At 26.2% G+C, this 15,860-nt stretch overlaps 2 protein-coding genes across 2 annotated transcripts; both read right to left on the bottom strand.

Annotated features, from left to right (window-relative positions):
• Positions 1-185: 185 nt before the first annotated feature.
• J3458_014319 (uncharacterized protein) lies at positions 186-1,884 on the bottom strand. The gene is made up of 3 exons (XM_066120493.1): positions 1,416-1,884; positions 660-1,357; positions 186-596 (listed from the first exon to the last, which is right to left on the bottom strand). Exons 1-3 carry the CDS (start codon positions 1,784-1,786, stop codon positions 343-345), a joined length of 1,323 nt encoding a protein of 440 aa, XP_065974326.1. The 5' UTR covers positions 1,787-1,884; the 3' UTR covers positions 186-342.
• J3458_014318 (uncharacterized protein) lies at positions 1,808-2,431 on the bottom strand (the record flags this gene model as incomplete). The annotated part of the gene is made up of 2 exons (XM_007812621.2): positions 1,808-2,221; positions 2,276-2,431. The coding sequence occupies 2 exons, from the start codon at positions 2,429-2,431 to the stop codon at positions 1,808-1,810; spliced, it is 570 nt and encodes a 189-aa protein (XP_007810812.2).
• Positions 2,432-15,860: the final 13,429 nt, after the last annotated feature.

The following is a 15,860-nucleotide window of genomic DNA, read 5'->3' as shown; positions in this document are numbered from 1 at the left end:
TGTTGCGGCTGTGAAAGCCGTTCCGTAGCATTTCAAGCCATCTGATAGACAAGCGTTTCATGACACCACACATAACGTTGCCCATGACATTGATCTTCACCTTGGAAGAAAAAGTCCTGCGGGAATCGTTCGACCTAGTCGGACTAATTGGCTTCTGAAGTATATGCACCGCTCATTTCAGTGTCCTTGATTGAACCCATGAGTTCCGAGCTCAAGGGGTATGTCGTACACATTGTGTACAGACAATTATTGGCGCATACTATATTCTCTTAGTAGCTTTAAGTAAAGTCCCCCCTACTTTTAATCCCATGCTATATACTATCCATAACCCATACACATCGTTCAGCATCGTTGGCAAGCCGTATGAGGACAATACCCATGATTGCAAGAGAAGCTACAAAGGCCCTTGTATCCGTCCCCCTCTCCAGGAAGCGGGCAGCCGTTATAGCCAGTCTCGGGAGGGGGAGAAATCTGACTTCCGTACGAAGTGCATTTACACGGGCCAGGTGGACAGTATCCGTAGTGGCATGAGAAGCTGCAAAGGCCGGAATAGTTGCCGCTTTCGCCGTCGGCGTTTGTGCCGCCGGTGCAAACTTCTGAAACTGCATGTTAGCCAAACAGCCCTTTCAACGGAGCTAGTATTTTGGGGGAGAACTCACGATCTCCTCCAGGCGGGCTGGTGACAGGAGGCTTGGTTGAACTGGTAGTAGTGGGAGGAGGCTGACCTCCTGGTGAAGTGGTTGTCGTTGTTGTTTCGCCACCAGGGGGGTTGGTAATTGGAGGATTGGTTCCCAGAGACGGCTTGGCTTCACAAGTACTGACATGCAGACCAATGGTCAATGATGCCAGGCCCTGCGGATGCAGGGGATCGTTGAAGCCGGACGGCAGAGTGCCCACGTAGGCGTTGAAGTTGTAGATGCCGCAGGGACAAACATTAGATATGTCCATCAATGAGGTGCCAGAGAGCACAGTGTTTCCACCGCGAGTCAGAGAAAACTTCTGCTGGCCGACACCAGCAGGGACAGTGAATATGTGAGCACCAGAAGGCGCGTTTTTGGTCTTGGACTGACCGCCAGACTGAACGGTAATGGTTCCTGGTTGGGTGAGGAAAGATACGACATAGACGACATCATCCATGGTCTGCCAGCCGTCGGGCCGGCCCATGAAGTAGTTGCCGCTGTTGTTGTTTGCAGGACGTCCGGCAGTGGTATCGGTGGAATCACAGTCGAGCGTGCGGAGAGTGCGGCGGTACCAGTAGATGATCTTGTCTTCTCGAATGTAGTTGTTAATAGAGGTGGCGCCGGCTTTGTACGCGGCAATAAAGGGCTTGGAGAGATCCAACCAGCCGTTATGAGGCCTAGGATGCAGCTGCGTTAGCTATCAATATTTTTGGGGTCGGCGCATCTATCACTGACATATCATTCACCCATTTTGAATTACCATTATCATAGTGAGGGGAATTGAGAGGGCCGACATAGTGAGATTCCCCGTAGTCATTCCAGGTGACAATCTCAAGCATAGGGAACCCTTTCTGAAGCACCTGGTTCCAACGGTCAAAGATCAGAGAACCTCCCGGAAAGACCCAATTTTTGCTGTAAGAAACCTCGGGACCGAAGTGGGTGAAGAACCAGGGAGACACGGGAGCCATATACTTCTTTGTCCCAAGCCACCGTTGATACGAGTTGTCTCCATCAGCAACAGTGACAGTGTGGCCGTTGGAGGGAGCCTTGTTGTTTCCGTTGCTATCCCAACCCTGCGATGCGAATGTTAGCAAAGCACATGGCATATAAGGGCAGGACTGACCATCCTAATTCAGAGCACCATCAATTTTATCGGGAGAAGACTCTCCAGGGTGGAAGTTTGGAACAAAGTACACATTAGAACCGGCAGCAGACCTCATGGCATCAACATCTAACCCATCACCAGCAAAGGAAGAGGCAAAGACACGTCCATCAACTACAAGCTGCGCAGGCTTACTGGCGTACTGGGCAATCTTTCGGCCAACACCACTAGCATCGCCAGGACTCCACCAGTTAAAGTCGAAGGAGATAAATACCTTCATGCCGTTCTTCGCGGCGGAGTCGTATGCGTATCCGAGCTGCTGGTCTGTGTATCCATCCACGCCAATGTTCAGGGCAAAGGCATCAATACCTGCGTCTTTGGCGCGGCTCATGTCATCGTCATAGTCTGATGCACTGCTTCGGTCCCCAACAATGCCAATCTAGAGATATAGGTTTAGTATGTACTGCTATGGCATTGGAAATTGGCAACTGACCATGAAGTGGCAAAATACGAGGCGATCGCCAGCTGCAGCTCGAACCTCTAGAGGAGATGTCTCCGGCATTGGAGAAGCCTTGGTCACAGACAAGAAAGCCGTTGTGGCAAGCCATCCCACGCCGAGATGGCGGAGAACGTTGGACACGGAGAACATGGCAGGTCTTCCTGTCAATTGGAAACTGGTCGACTAAAAACCGTTGACTTGTTTATCCCAGGGTGTTCAATCGAACCCCTCTGGATCACTACTCCTTTAAATAGTAATGCAAACCGAGAGGCAAGCATCCCCATGTGGGACGGATACGACATGTGCTTGTGCGGGCCATTGTTGCAGTATCTCCGTATTTGGCGAGCGTCAATAGCTCTGATGACTAGTTAGTTGCACCGTCAATGTGAACCGGGTGATTTTTGCGAAAGTTGAGAATCCTTTCGTCAACCATCGGACCAATGTGAACATGCTATTGAGCCACCTCGTCACCACAACCTGCATGAAGTGAGGTGACATCGAGAGCGAGAAGCCGGTCGACGCTAACCAGGAACGAAACTTTGGTCAGCCGCCGGGACCTGGATGGCGCACATGGATACCAATGAGGAGAGTTTCTAGTCGAATCAAGAAAATTATTGCACGAGTAAGGTGAGAGCATTCCTGCTAATCAACAAGGGTCCCTTCTTGTGGTGTTTACTCGAGCATTCCTACCAAATTGTGCTAGAGAGTTCCTTGAGTGACGTGAATTAATTAATTGAATTCTGTGTCTTGGTAAAAGATGTCGTTTGCGAAAATTCAAACTAGCTAACCAAAATGGAGCGTTTTATTTGGCTGTGACAAGGGCTCAAGGAGGGCTCGGAGCTAATAGCTCAATTCATCTAATAACAGTCTTTGGTATCAAAGGTCCTTGGTTTTCCAAGTCCTTGAGGGACCAAAGGTGTCTATAAATACAAGAAGTCGGTGAGGGACTTTGCCCTAGGTCTCGTGACCGTAGCCCTTGTGTAACCATCCATTTCCGTGTAACATTGGCTGATGAAGTTCCATATCAGTTTTGATCAAAACTATTGCCAGTTTCGTAAACTCTCGCACCTGCAATATCAAGTCAGGAACTTAATTCCCAATATAGCTTTCTTCTTTGTTCTCTTCCATGAACATGCCTTAACTCACGTCTCCAAAAGCCAGGACCAGATTCTTCCCGGCTCAACATGGCGCTGGCATTACGACACTGTCCATTCGTGGGGTCAAGCAATTGGACTTTTCAGACCTGGAGAACGGGCCGAGTACATGCATATTGCAATCCTTTCGCTACAATTACTCGGGAAAATTCTGTTGCCCGGGCCGGCGAGACTTCTACGCTTGTTGTCTATAGACACATCTCTCACATTGCAGAACGGCAGGTGGAAGGGGAGTTTTAGGTAGCGATAACTTGAAAAAAAGAGTACTCAACCCCATGATCGATCAGATGCGTGTGATAAGTGATTAAAATAGGACGTCAACAGTGCAAGATATATCTGGCTGCAAGGGGTCGGGTCTTTCCTTGTGCATGACCGTTACGTCTTTATGAAGCCGAAGACAAAGAACAGAGCAATATGCTGGGGGTCATTTGAAAGTATTGACATTAAAGGAAGGAAGTAGACGCCCCATATGTTTGTGCATGGAGGACTGTATCTTGTAGAACTTGCGACCGGTCTAGGGATAAAGCTGCCAACAGTAGGTCAAATTACACATAATATCTGATGAGATACAGAATATTAACGACTTTCTGTATGCATAATAGTAGATAAGAAGTATATTGAACATTATTTGAAGATTTAGAAAATATTTCTTTAAGCCTGTTTGGGACGAAATTGAGGTTATGCGGCGAGCCGAACTCAATATGTGGAGGTGAAGAGAGCCGATAGGGGACACTTGGGCACAGGCTTGTCGGTGTATTTCGGTATCACTGCTAGTTTTATGTTTAGGAATTACATTAAATATGACCAAGAGAGTAGAATTTATCGGTTCAGCTACAATATTACATCACTTTATTCCATCACTATCCGGAGCAAATGCGGTGACTTAGGCGTAGCATGAATCAATATGATAGCCCTTTTGGCCGGATACCAAACCTTGAGGTGATGTGTACCTGGGGTAGGTTAATAACATTCCATTCTATGTGACTCTATTTTCATGCATGAACAAGGAAGAGACACACCGTGCAGCCTCGGGAAACCAGCACGACGACCATCTCCACATCTGAACCGAGACAACCAGACTCTTCTCCGCAAACAAGTCACATCCTGTCAACCCTTCCCCTCCTTTTCACCCCGCTTTCCGGCAAATCCAAACCAAACTTCCTACCATTCAGGGGCGGTGCTTTTTTTTGAAGATTTGCTATGTGATGCCCAGGATCTACTACAATCCCACGGCTGAACGTGTCTCGTTTCAAAGCATAGTAAGTCAGCAGAGACAAGCACTGAAGAACTTATCTTCTGTACTCGAAGCAAGCGGAAGCAAAATTTAGAATGTTGCGAAAATTCAATATTTATATTACAGCCATGAAATTTCTCTTGGTAAATATCTCTGACGCGAACATCCAAATTGCAGATTACCGAGGTAAAATATCATGTCCCTTTTGGGCAGAAGGCAATGTATTTGATAGGCTTAATTCGACACTTGCAATGTATCAGGCTGTAGTCGAACTCGACCTGCCCGTTAAACTGTCACATTAACCTGTATTTTACGACTATAGAACTGGTGAAGGAATTCAAGAACAGCTGGGTGGCCTATGAGACTGAAGAATTCCTATCGACACAAGTCTCCCTATACGTGTACATGGAGCACGTACGAGGCAACGGAGACATTTCAATACATGTCCAGCACCTTTCCTTAGGCTGAAATTCTCAAGTTACCTGAAGATTGAGGTCTACGCAACGAGACGTGAGAAACCTAAAGCTGGGTCTCGATTTGTTCCATCAGACTTGTGGGGTTCTTTTCAGGAGCTATGATATCAAACCTTGTTGGCATTTCACAGTCTCTTTACATGTGCTATTACAGATCCCTTTTGTCTCCGGAGAGTTCGCATCAATATGGCACTCATTCTAGCGCCATCGCGCTTCTTGTCAGCCGCAGCATCAACTCGACTGCGTTGCATGCTGTGAGCAGCATGGGAGTGGCTTAATAACGCGCTGACGGGAACGTGGAGTCGATACTTGTCTGGCCCGTCAGTCAGGTGTTGTAATATAATGGCCCTCCTTCTCGAGCCGGAAGTTCTCTTGTTCGGTATCCTAATCAATGCCGACATGTGGGCTGCGGATGGGACGAAGTCAAGCGCCTTTCGGAGAGCCCGCGACAATTCACTCGTCACCGAAGCAGTGGAACTCATCTTCGAAGGTGGCAGCATAAAGGACTCAGAAAAATCATGATTGAATTGTTCAGTAGCACCAGCCAAGAAAAATCAGTTCTCGGGCATCCAAGAGAGGAGGTGAAATGGAAGTTGATGGAGGAGCTTCCTCCCTGACTGGGAGACTAGGGCATACGGAATCCTTGCTATGTCAAGCCTAATCTGCCGGAAATTAGTTCTGAATTCGCAGCGATATTGAGCCTCATACGAAGAACTCAGGCTGGACGGGCAACACATTGTAGACTGCAGCGATGAATGCAACACACTGGCGGAATCAAGTTTCGGTCGCCATACACCCATTATCCAGATGAAGGAACACCGATGGAAACGTCGGCGACTGCTTTTGATAAGCAGTATCTTGCAGAAAAAGTGAGAAAATCCCGGGATAGCCTGTAGCCTGAAACGTCTTTTGTTTCGCTACATATCACATTTACACGTGAGAACTGTATTGAGTTATAGGCCTACAGTAGGGTGTAAAAACGGGTACCCGTAGGGCACCCGTAGGTATTTAAGTTTTTCTTGAGTTATTTATAGGCTACCTATCTTATTATATAAGTAATTTAAGTATACTATAAGTAACCTAAGAAAAAGATAAGTATCTTATAAATACTTATAAAATATATAATAATATAATATAATAATATAAATTAATTTTCTTAAATTAATTATAATAATTAATTATAATAATTAATATTAACTCTTTAATATTTAATTATATTTATAATAAGTTTTAAGTTTAAATTATCATTTTTTAATATTTAATATAACTTTAATTATTAAAATTTAAAGAGTTAATTAAAAAGCTAATAAAATTAATTATTACTTTCTTTTCTTTTCTTTCTTTTCTTTCTTTTCTTTCTTTTCTTTAATTCTTAACGTTTTTTACGCTTAATTATTATCTTTTTATCTTTTTTTACACGTATAAATTTAAGTATTTTTTCTCTTTTAATATTCTTTAATTTTTCTTTTTATTTTTCTTTTTTATTTAATAATAAACGTTTTATATAAGCTATATTTTTAAATTCTCTTACCTTATTATAAATTATTATAATTACTTATAAGATAATTAATATAAATAATTATTATAAATAAATATAATTATATAAATCTCTTATATAACCTTATAAAAAGGTAATATTTTACTTTTAAAAGATATTTAGTATATTATATAAAGTATAAAAGTTCTTAAATATAATTATAATATACTTTATATATTAATTAAAAAATATTTATAATTAAGTATAATAAGTAAATAAGTAATTAAATATATATATAATTTATATATTAATTAATATTTAAATTAATACTATTTTAATTAACTCTTATAAGGCTTAAATTATATTAAGATTTTAACGAGAAATAAAGGTACTTATATTATTAATAATCTCTCTTATTAAGTGCTAAAATAATACCCTTAAAATAATAAGTAAAGTATCCCTTTAATAGCGTTAAATTTCTTAAAGTATTATAATTAATTTAAAGTTAAAGTTATAATAATTATTTATAATAATTATATACACTTATTATTAGATTTAAAGTAATATAGTCTTTTAATTAGAATTACTTTATTAAATAATCTTTTATTTAATAATTTTTTAAATTAATTACGTGTAATTATTATATTTTTACTTAAAATACTTTATAATATTATTATTAAAAATAATTAATAAAAATAATTAATAAAAACACTTATTAAAGTAGCTATAAGCGGGAAAAATTAATAGTAAAGAGTAATAAAGAAAAAAAAAAAGAGTAATAAGGAAATTTTAATAGCTAATAAAAGCTATATTAAAAATAAGGCTTATAAGTATATAATTTTAATAGCTAATAAAAGCTATATTAAAAGTAAAACTTAAAGGTATATAATTTACCTTACTCTTATATTTACTTTATTATTAGATTTTATATATTTTAACTTTTTATATATTATTTTATTACTTTTAATATATCTTTTTATATTATTTTTATTATAAAATATAAATTTTATTAATTATTTTTAATAATTATACTTATAATTATATAAATTCTTTTTTTTAGGGTTTTATTTTAACGTAATATTATATTAGTTTAATATTATAATTATAATTAATTCTAGTATTTTTTATAATAATATATATATAATTATATTAATTATTTTTACTTATTAAATTAACCTTTTAATCTCAGTAATAAAAAGTATAAAGTTAAGTTTAAGCTTTTATAAAATATATATATAAAGTAAGTAAAAAAACGTTAATTATAATTAATCTTTATTAAGTATAAATAAGAAAATAAGTAAAATATTATACTTATTAAGTAATATTATAAATTAAAAAAATTACGTAATATTATAAAGTATAAGAAAGTATTAAAAGTAACGTATAATACTCTTAAAAAAGAAATTAAGTAACGCGTTTAAGTAAAATAATAAGTATTATTTAATTATAATAATTATTTATATTACTTAATTTAATATAAAGAAGTAATTATATTTAAATTAAAGTTATAATACAATACTTATTAAATTAATATAAGATAAGATAATAAGAATTTAAATTAAAAGAATATTAATAATAATATTATAAATTACGTAAATATAATAAGAAATTCTAATAAAGGTATTTTAAAAGTAAATATTTAAGAGATAAAAATAAGCTTTTAAGATATTTAAATTAAAAAAATTAAGGTAAGTTTTATTTATATTATTTTATTTATATTATTAATATTAATTTAAAATAATAATTATATTATATTTAAGCTTATATATAATATAATTATTAAAATATTAAAGATAATTTAGTTTAAAATTTAATAATTTTATATATACTTACTTAATTATAAGAGAGAGATTATTATTTTAAAGTATAAATAATTTAATATTACGTGAGTTTTTCTTTATATTAAATACTATAATAAATATTTAATATTATTAGTTTTATATACCTTTTATAACTTAATACTTTAAAGGTATTTAATTTAATAAAGTTATTAATTTAATACTTTATTACTTACTTATATTATAAAAAAATACTATATAAGTTAAGTTAATATTATTAAGTATAATAAAATATTTACTTTTAATAATTAATTATTATAATTATTTTTATTAATTATTTTTAGGTAATATTATAAAATCTATTAAAAGTTCTTAATTAAATAATACGTATAAATTAATTACTTATATTATTTATATTAATAGTTAAGTAAAATTAATATAATTTATAATATTTATAATTAAAATTATATACGTAACCTTAATATAACTTAACTCTTTACGTTTTTAAAGTAAAGAATCCTACTTGATTTAACTTATTTTTAGTCTATTATATTTAATAATTAAATTATTAAAGTAATTAAAAGCCTTAAATAACTCTTAAAAGAATTAAAGAATATAAAGTATTAAATACTTAAAAAATAAAATAAGAAAGTTATTTTAAATATTAATTTAAAGTTAAAGATTTAAAAAATTCTTAATAATATTATAAAATAAAAATATTAAGAATAATAAATAAATTATAGGTATATTTTTATTAATTAATTTTAATAATTAATTATTAGCTTAACTTTTTTATAATATAAACCTAATAACTCTTAGCTTATATTATCTTATAAAGCTATAGCTTATAAGCAGAGTATTAAAAGTAGTATAGTTTTATAGTTTTTAGTAAATTTTAATGTAATGTAATATAGTGTAGTTTTACTATACTACATTACATTTTAAAAATTAGTGTAATATATAATATTAATTAATTTATAAGCTATTATTAGCTAATATAATTAATAAGCTAAAATAAAGCTAAATTTACTTATTAATATTAGTATTAATAAGTAGGGATTAATTAGCTTAAATAAGCTAAAAATAGGGATTAAAAAACTAATAAAAATATAAAAATAAGAGAAAGTATAAGGGAAATTTAAGATATTTATATTAAGTAAGTAAGTATTATTTTATACTATAATTATAATTAGAATTTACGTAATATAATAAAGGAAAAAAATTCTATTATTTATATATAAATATTTTATAAAAAAAGAGATTTAACTTATTACCTTATAACTTAAATATAAAAAAAATTAAATATAAAGCTTATAAGAAATATATTAAGGTAATAAATAATATTCTTAATTATATATATTAGCTTTAGCCTTATAAGTAATATAATTATTATTATAAATATAAGAGATTATATTCTTTTAATTATATTATATATATAAATTTATATAAAATATAAATTCAAATAACTCTTTATATAATTAACTTTAAATATTACTTTTTAAACTTTTATAAAGCTAAAATTTCACTCTTTTATATAAAATAAAAAATAATAATAAAAAAACCCTTTTAATATTAAATTAAGTATTAATATTATAAATATTTTTCTTCTCTTCTTCTTCTTTTATATTCTTACTAATATTTATATAATTAAACTTAAAAATATTCTTATTTTTATTAGAATTAATTAAAACTTTATTTCTATTTTCTTCTTTCTCTTCTTCTTCTTTTTCTTTGAAATTTCTACTAGAATATAAAAATAAATTATAATATCTCTTATTTTTTACCCTTTTATTCTTATTTTTAACCTAGTTTTTTAATAATAAAATAATTTAAATATTTTTATATAATAAAGCAGTTCTTTACTTAATAATAATATTAGTTTTTTAGTTAAAATTCCCTTTTATAGCTTTTAAAGTAACTAAAATAGCTAAATATTTTTAAGCTATTATAAAAAGAATTAAAAAAGATTTAATGGAATTAGCCTATTAAATAAATATATCTTACTATTAAAAGTTAACTTATAATTATAAATGTATAAATAATATTATAAAGATAAAAAATACTATATTTTCTTTGAAATTAAGCTTTAAATAACTAAAAATCTCATTTTTTTTAGTTTTTTTCATAGCTTTAGTTTTTTACTTTAAAAATAAGTTATTAAATAAACTAGGCTTTTTTTAAAGCCTGATACTATTATAAGAAGTTAAATTAATTAGTTATTATAAATTAACTTTAATTTAAGTATTATTTATATTTTAATTAACTTTTTAGAATTAAAAGAAATTTCTTTTAATTCTATATAAGAAATTACTTTATTTTTAAGGTCTTTTATATATATAATATTTATAATAGGTTCTATTATATAATTAATTATTAAGAAATTTAAAATATATATTATATATAATAAATTATAACTTACTCTTTATATTTAGCTTTTAAGTCTTTTAATAGTTAATTAATAGTATTAGTATTAATACTTAATTAATTTTTAATTAATTTTTAATTAATTATAAATTAAGTTTAAGGTTTAATATAATAGTAAATAAATAAAGCTTTTAAAAATTATAATTACTATTAATATTCTTAGGAAAATAATAATTTAATTTATATAAGCCTTTTTTTAAAGTTAAAATAAAGACCTTAATTAATAGATTATAAGTATTTAATTATAAAATAATTAATAATTTAAAATAAAATTATAAAATTATAAAACTTATATTTTTAAGTTAACTTTTTTAATCTTTTAATATATCTTAAAGTAAAGTATAAATTCTTATTAAGAAAAAATATATTAAACTTATAGTATTATAAGATTAGCTTTATAATTATATTATAAGTTAATTAAAAATCTTTAAAATACTTATTAAAGTATTTAAATTAGCCTATTCTTACGTAATTAAGCTAATATCTTTAAAAGCTATTAAATTCGTTTTTTTTTTATAATATTTTAATAGGTTCTATTAATAAAATAGCTATATAAAGTATTTTATAGGTTAAATTTTATCTTATTACGTTTATTAATATAAGTAAAGTTAATTATTAATACTTATTATAACTTATTAATATTAATAATAATATTTATAAGCTTTTAAAGCTTTAAATAATATTTATAATATAGAATTAATAACTTACTTAATAGTATTTTTATAAGATTATTATTTCTAGTAATAAATCCTTTATCTTTAGCTTCTTTTAAAGCTTTTAACTATTATAAATAAAGTTATTAGTTATTTTTAATAAGAATAGCTATTCTTTTAACTTTTTTAATAATTTCTATTTTATAATTAGCTTAAATTATATAAAATAACTTAAAATAAGTAATATAAATTATATAATAAATACCTAAAATTAAATTATTAAATTTTATTCTTTTTTTAGCAGATAAATCGTTAAATTCTTTAGTAGAATAATGTAAAAATTTATTATTTATATAATCTTTAATATTTTTAGTATTTATTATTTCGTTAATAAATATAAATATTATATCTTTAATTACTATATTTAAAATATAAGCTATATATTAAATAATTAAAGGCTTTTTATACCTTTTAAAATATAAGTTTAAAAATGAAGATAAAAAGATATTATTATTAGAACTATTATCTTTAGTAAAGCTATAATTAAAAAGTTAGTAAATTAATATTATTTTATATATAATTATAAACTATTAACCTTATAATTTTTTTAGGGTTTATATTATATTTAGTTAATAATTTATTAAAAATTAAATTAATTAAATAGCTGGTATAGCTAGTAGATAAATATTTAAATTCTAAATATATAATTAGCTTTTAAATTATAATAATAATATTAATAATAATAATAATAATAATATAATAATATAAATATAAATATATTTACCAATTAAATAATATTCTAAGTTAAATTAAGGGTTTAATTAATTAGCTGTAACCCCTAAATATAATTTAGAATTAATAGAAGTCTAAATATTAAGTTAAATAAATATAAAACCTATTTTATCAACTTAATTTTAAATTTTATTTATTATATTCTTTTTTATATTAGAATGTAATATTTTCATGTGAGATATAAGGCCTTTATAATGAAAAAAGCTAATATTATAACTAAAATAACCTAATATTAGTATAATATATAATAATATAAGTTATATTATATATATTAATATAATAATATAAACTTACTTATAATAATAACTTAAAAGCTTTTTAAAGCTTTTACTAGTTATAGTAGTAAAAGATAGGTTATTTTAAAGCATAAATTTAAGAGCTAATATAAAAGTAATATCCTTAAAAAATCCATTACTATTACTAGTAATAGTATTATTTTTAGGTCTTTTATTACTTCTTAAAAAGCTAGAAAAGCTAGATTCAATTAAAAAGTTAAAAATTAAAGGTAATTCTATAATAATAGGGACTATTTATAGGTATATTAGTAAATTATAAATTTATAATATTATAAATATATAAATTAATAATATAATAAGATATAAAATAATAAAAGAAGTAACTTACTAGTTATTTTATCGTTTTCTTTAGCTTTTAATACTATAATAGTAGAATGTTTTTTTCTATAACATATTAAACTATTAAAGGATTAAAAACAGCTAGCTAAGCAGGTAAAAGTAAAGTTATAGCTTAATTAGCTGTAAAAAAGGTGATTCCTCGTGGTTTTTCTAAATTAACTACTAAAACCTTACAAGAAAAAAGGTTATATTAAATAATATATGATTTTATACGAAATTAATAGCTTTTATTATTTATATAGTCTTTCTTAGTTAAAGTTTATTAAGAAAAGCTTAAATTATTTATAATAATAAGAGGTGTAATTCTAAGAGAATTTTAATCTATTATAAAGGTAGGTTTTAAATAATAAAAAGTTTTTATAAGATAGCTTAAATTTAAGGTATTTAATAATAAAAAAAGTTTAAATAAAAGTTAAGTATTTATAGAGTTATAAGGGTAAGAAGATTAATGTAAAAAAGAAAGGTTTTAAACTTTAAAGTAAAAGAATATAATTAATATATAAAATAAATTTATAATATAAATGGTTTTAAAAACCTTAGAATTTAGGTATATTTTTAATACTTAACTTACCTCTTAAACATATATATTCGTGTGGAAAATAATAGAATAATTTTACGAGAAAATGTAATTATAGTAAAATAGTTAAAAAAGCTAGTATGCTTATAATGTATTAAAGGCGTTATATTATGTGATAATATACTATTTTATTACTTAAAACATGTATATATAGCTTATAGGAAATCTTCATATCTTAAAACTTTAATCAAATATAACTTCTAGAATACTAGACTTATAATTATATAATTAATATTAGATTAAAGGGCTTTTTAAGAGCTATTAATTAGTTATAAGCTTATAAATTTTAGTTAAGTATTCGCAGAGATATTAGGAAATAGAAATTATAGCGTTTTTTATTAAAGTAAGGTAAAATGCTATAGCGTTTTACCTTAATTAACTTGCTCTATTAAATATTATAGCTATTATCTTTATAATTAATAGGTGAAATTAAGTGGGGTTAATATTTTTAAGTAACTAAGATTATAAGCTTTAAAATAATATTACTCTTATTTTTAAACTTCTTTTTTTTATAAAGTTATAATAGTTTTAATATATAAAATAAAAAAAACTTCAGAATAAAGTTTTTAATATTTATATTAATCTTTATATATATAAAATTAACTATATTAAATATATATTTAAGCTTATAAAGTACTTTATAATATATAAGTTAATAATATATATAATTTTACTTTAATATAAATAATATATATTAATTAAATTAAAAAACATATATAATTATATATAAAATAATTTATATAAATTTTATTAAATATATATTAAATAAAGTTATACGTTTTATATTAATAAGCTATTAAGATAACTTATATAAAAAATAAAAATACTTATTACTTATTTTTATAGATTTATTTTAATTAAATAAAATATTAATAAAAACTAAAAATATTTTAAAATATTATTTATATATAATTAAGGTAAAAAAAAATATTTTAATTTTTTATATTAATTATATATATTTTATATATATAAATAACATTTAAAAAGCATTTATTTCTTATTAAATACTTAAAATAAATTAAGTTAATATCTTTATTTTTAGAATTCTTTAAACTTTAATATCTTACTTATTAATTAACTTATAAAGGATATTTTTATAGTATTATAATAAGCTAAAATCTTAGTATTTTTTAATTATTTTTATAAGCTTATAAGTCTACTTGTAAAGCTCTTATAATTATATATTACACTATAAATATTATTATAGTATAGTTAAACTACATTAAAACTATAAAAACTATACTATACTAAAAACTACACTAAAAAACTATATATAGTGTAGTTTTTTTGTTAATGCTCTGCTTATAGGTAATATAAAATATTATACGTAATATAAATAACTCTTTTCTCTTTTTAAGTTATTTATTATTAAAGATTTAACTTAATTATATAAGTAATAATTATTATATTATATAATTTTAGTATATTATAAATTATATATATTATTATTATAAGAAACTTTATTATAGAATTAATTAAGTATATAATTCTTTTAATAATATATTAAAATAAACTTAATTATAATATTAGTCTTTTAATATACCTTTTTAAGAAGATTTATTATAGGTTTTATTAAAAAGAGAAATATTAGTATTTATTTATTAAATAAATATATAAAGTAAACTTATATATAATATTTTACTTACCTTTTAAGCGCTATTAATAGATTTTATAATTTAATATTAACTTAAATTTTATTATATAATAATATATTTTAATCTTTTACTTTATAATTAAACTTATCTTAAATAATTAAAAGAATAAGAAATATAATATATAATACTTACTTATACGTTACTTAAGTTAATTAATATTTATATAAGTAAGATTATTATCTTATATTTAATAAATAAAAACTTAAAAGTAAAAAGTGATAAAAAATAAAAACACGTAATTTTATAATAAGAAAATTTTACATAAAATTATTTATTAATTACTTTATTATAAGTTACACGCTTATTCTTATTTAATAGGAATTTCATATATTATTTTTACTTATTATCTTTTTATTAAAGCTTTAAGATTAAATCTTTTTTATTATTTCTTTTCATTATAAATTTTAATTTTAATAATGATATTTAAAAGTATTTATTCTTCTCTTTTTTATTATTAATAATTTATTTATTAAATATCAATTTAAAGAGAATTATAAATATTAATTATCTTTTATATAATATAAGAGACCTTACTTAATAATTAAACTTTATAACTTAATAGTTAATAATTAAATTCTATTAATAATAAATAATTACTTATTTAATAAGTTTATTATTAAGCTTAGCTATAAAAAGAATATTTTAATTCTTTTATTAGTCTTATATATAAAACTTCTTTATATAAGGTATATAATAATTAAATAATATATTAAAAGTTATATATAAT

This window comes from Metarhizium acridum, assembly GCF_019434415.1.
Source record: "Metarhizium acridum strain ARSEF 324 chromosome Unknown scaffold_320, whole genome shotgun sequence".
Classification (NCBI taxonomy): domain Eukaryota; kingdom Fungi; phylum Ascomycota; class Sordariomycetes; order Hypocreales; family Clavicipitaceae; genus Metarhizium; species Metarhizium acridum.
The sequence above is the reverse complement of the archived record's forward strand: the minus strand, read 5'-3'. Positions and strand labels throughout refer to the sequence as shown.

Excerpts from the sequence above, each read along its gene's own strand:
- J3458_014319 (XM_066120493.1), bottom strand. The coding sequence starts at position 1,786 with ATGCCATGTGCTTTGCTAACATTCGCATCGCAGGGTTGGGATAGCAAC. Across the intron at positions 1,358-1,415 it reads TCAAAATGGGTGAATGATAT|GCCTCATAACGGCTGGTTGG; the intron begins GTCAGTGATAGA and ends GCTGCATCCTAG. Across the intron at positions 597-659 it reads CAGCCCGCCTGGAGGAGATC|AAGTTTGCACCGGCGGCACA; the intron begins GTGAGTTCTCCC and ends ATGCAGTTTCAG.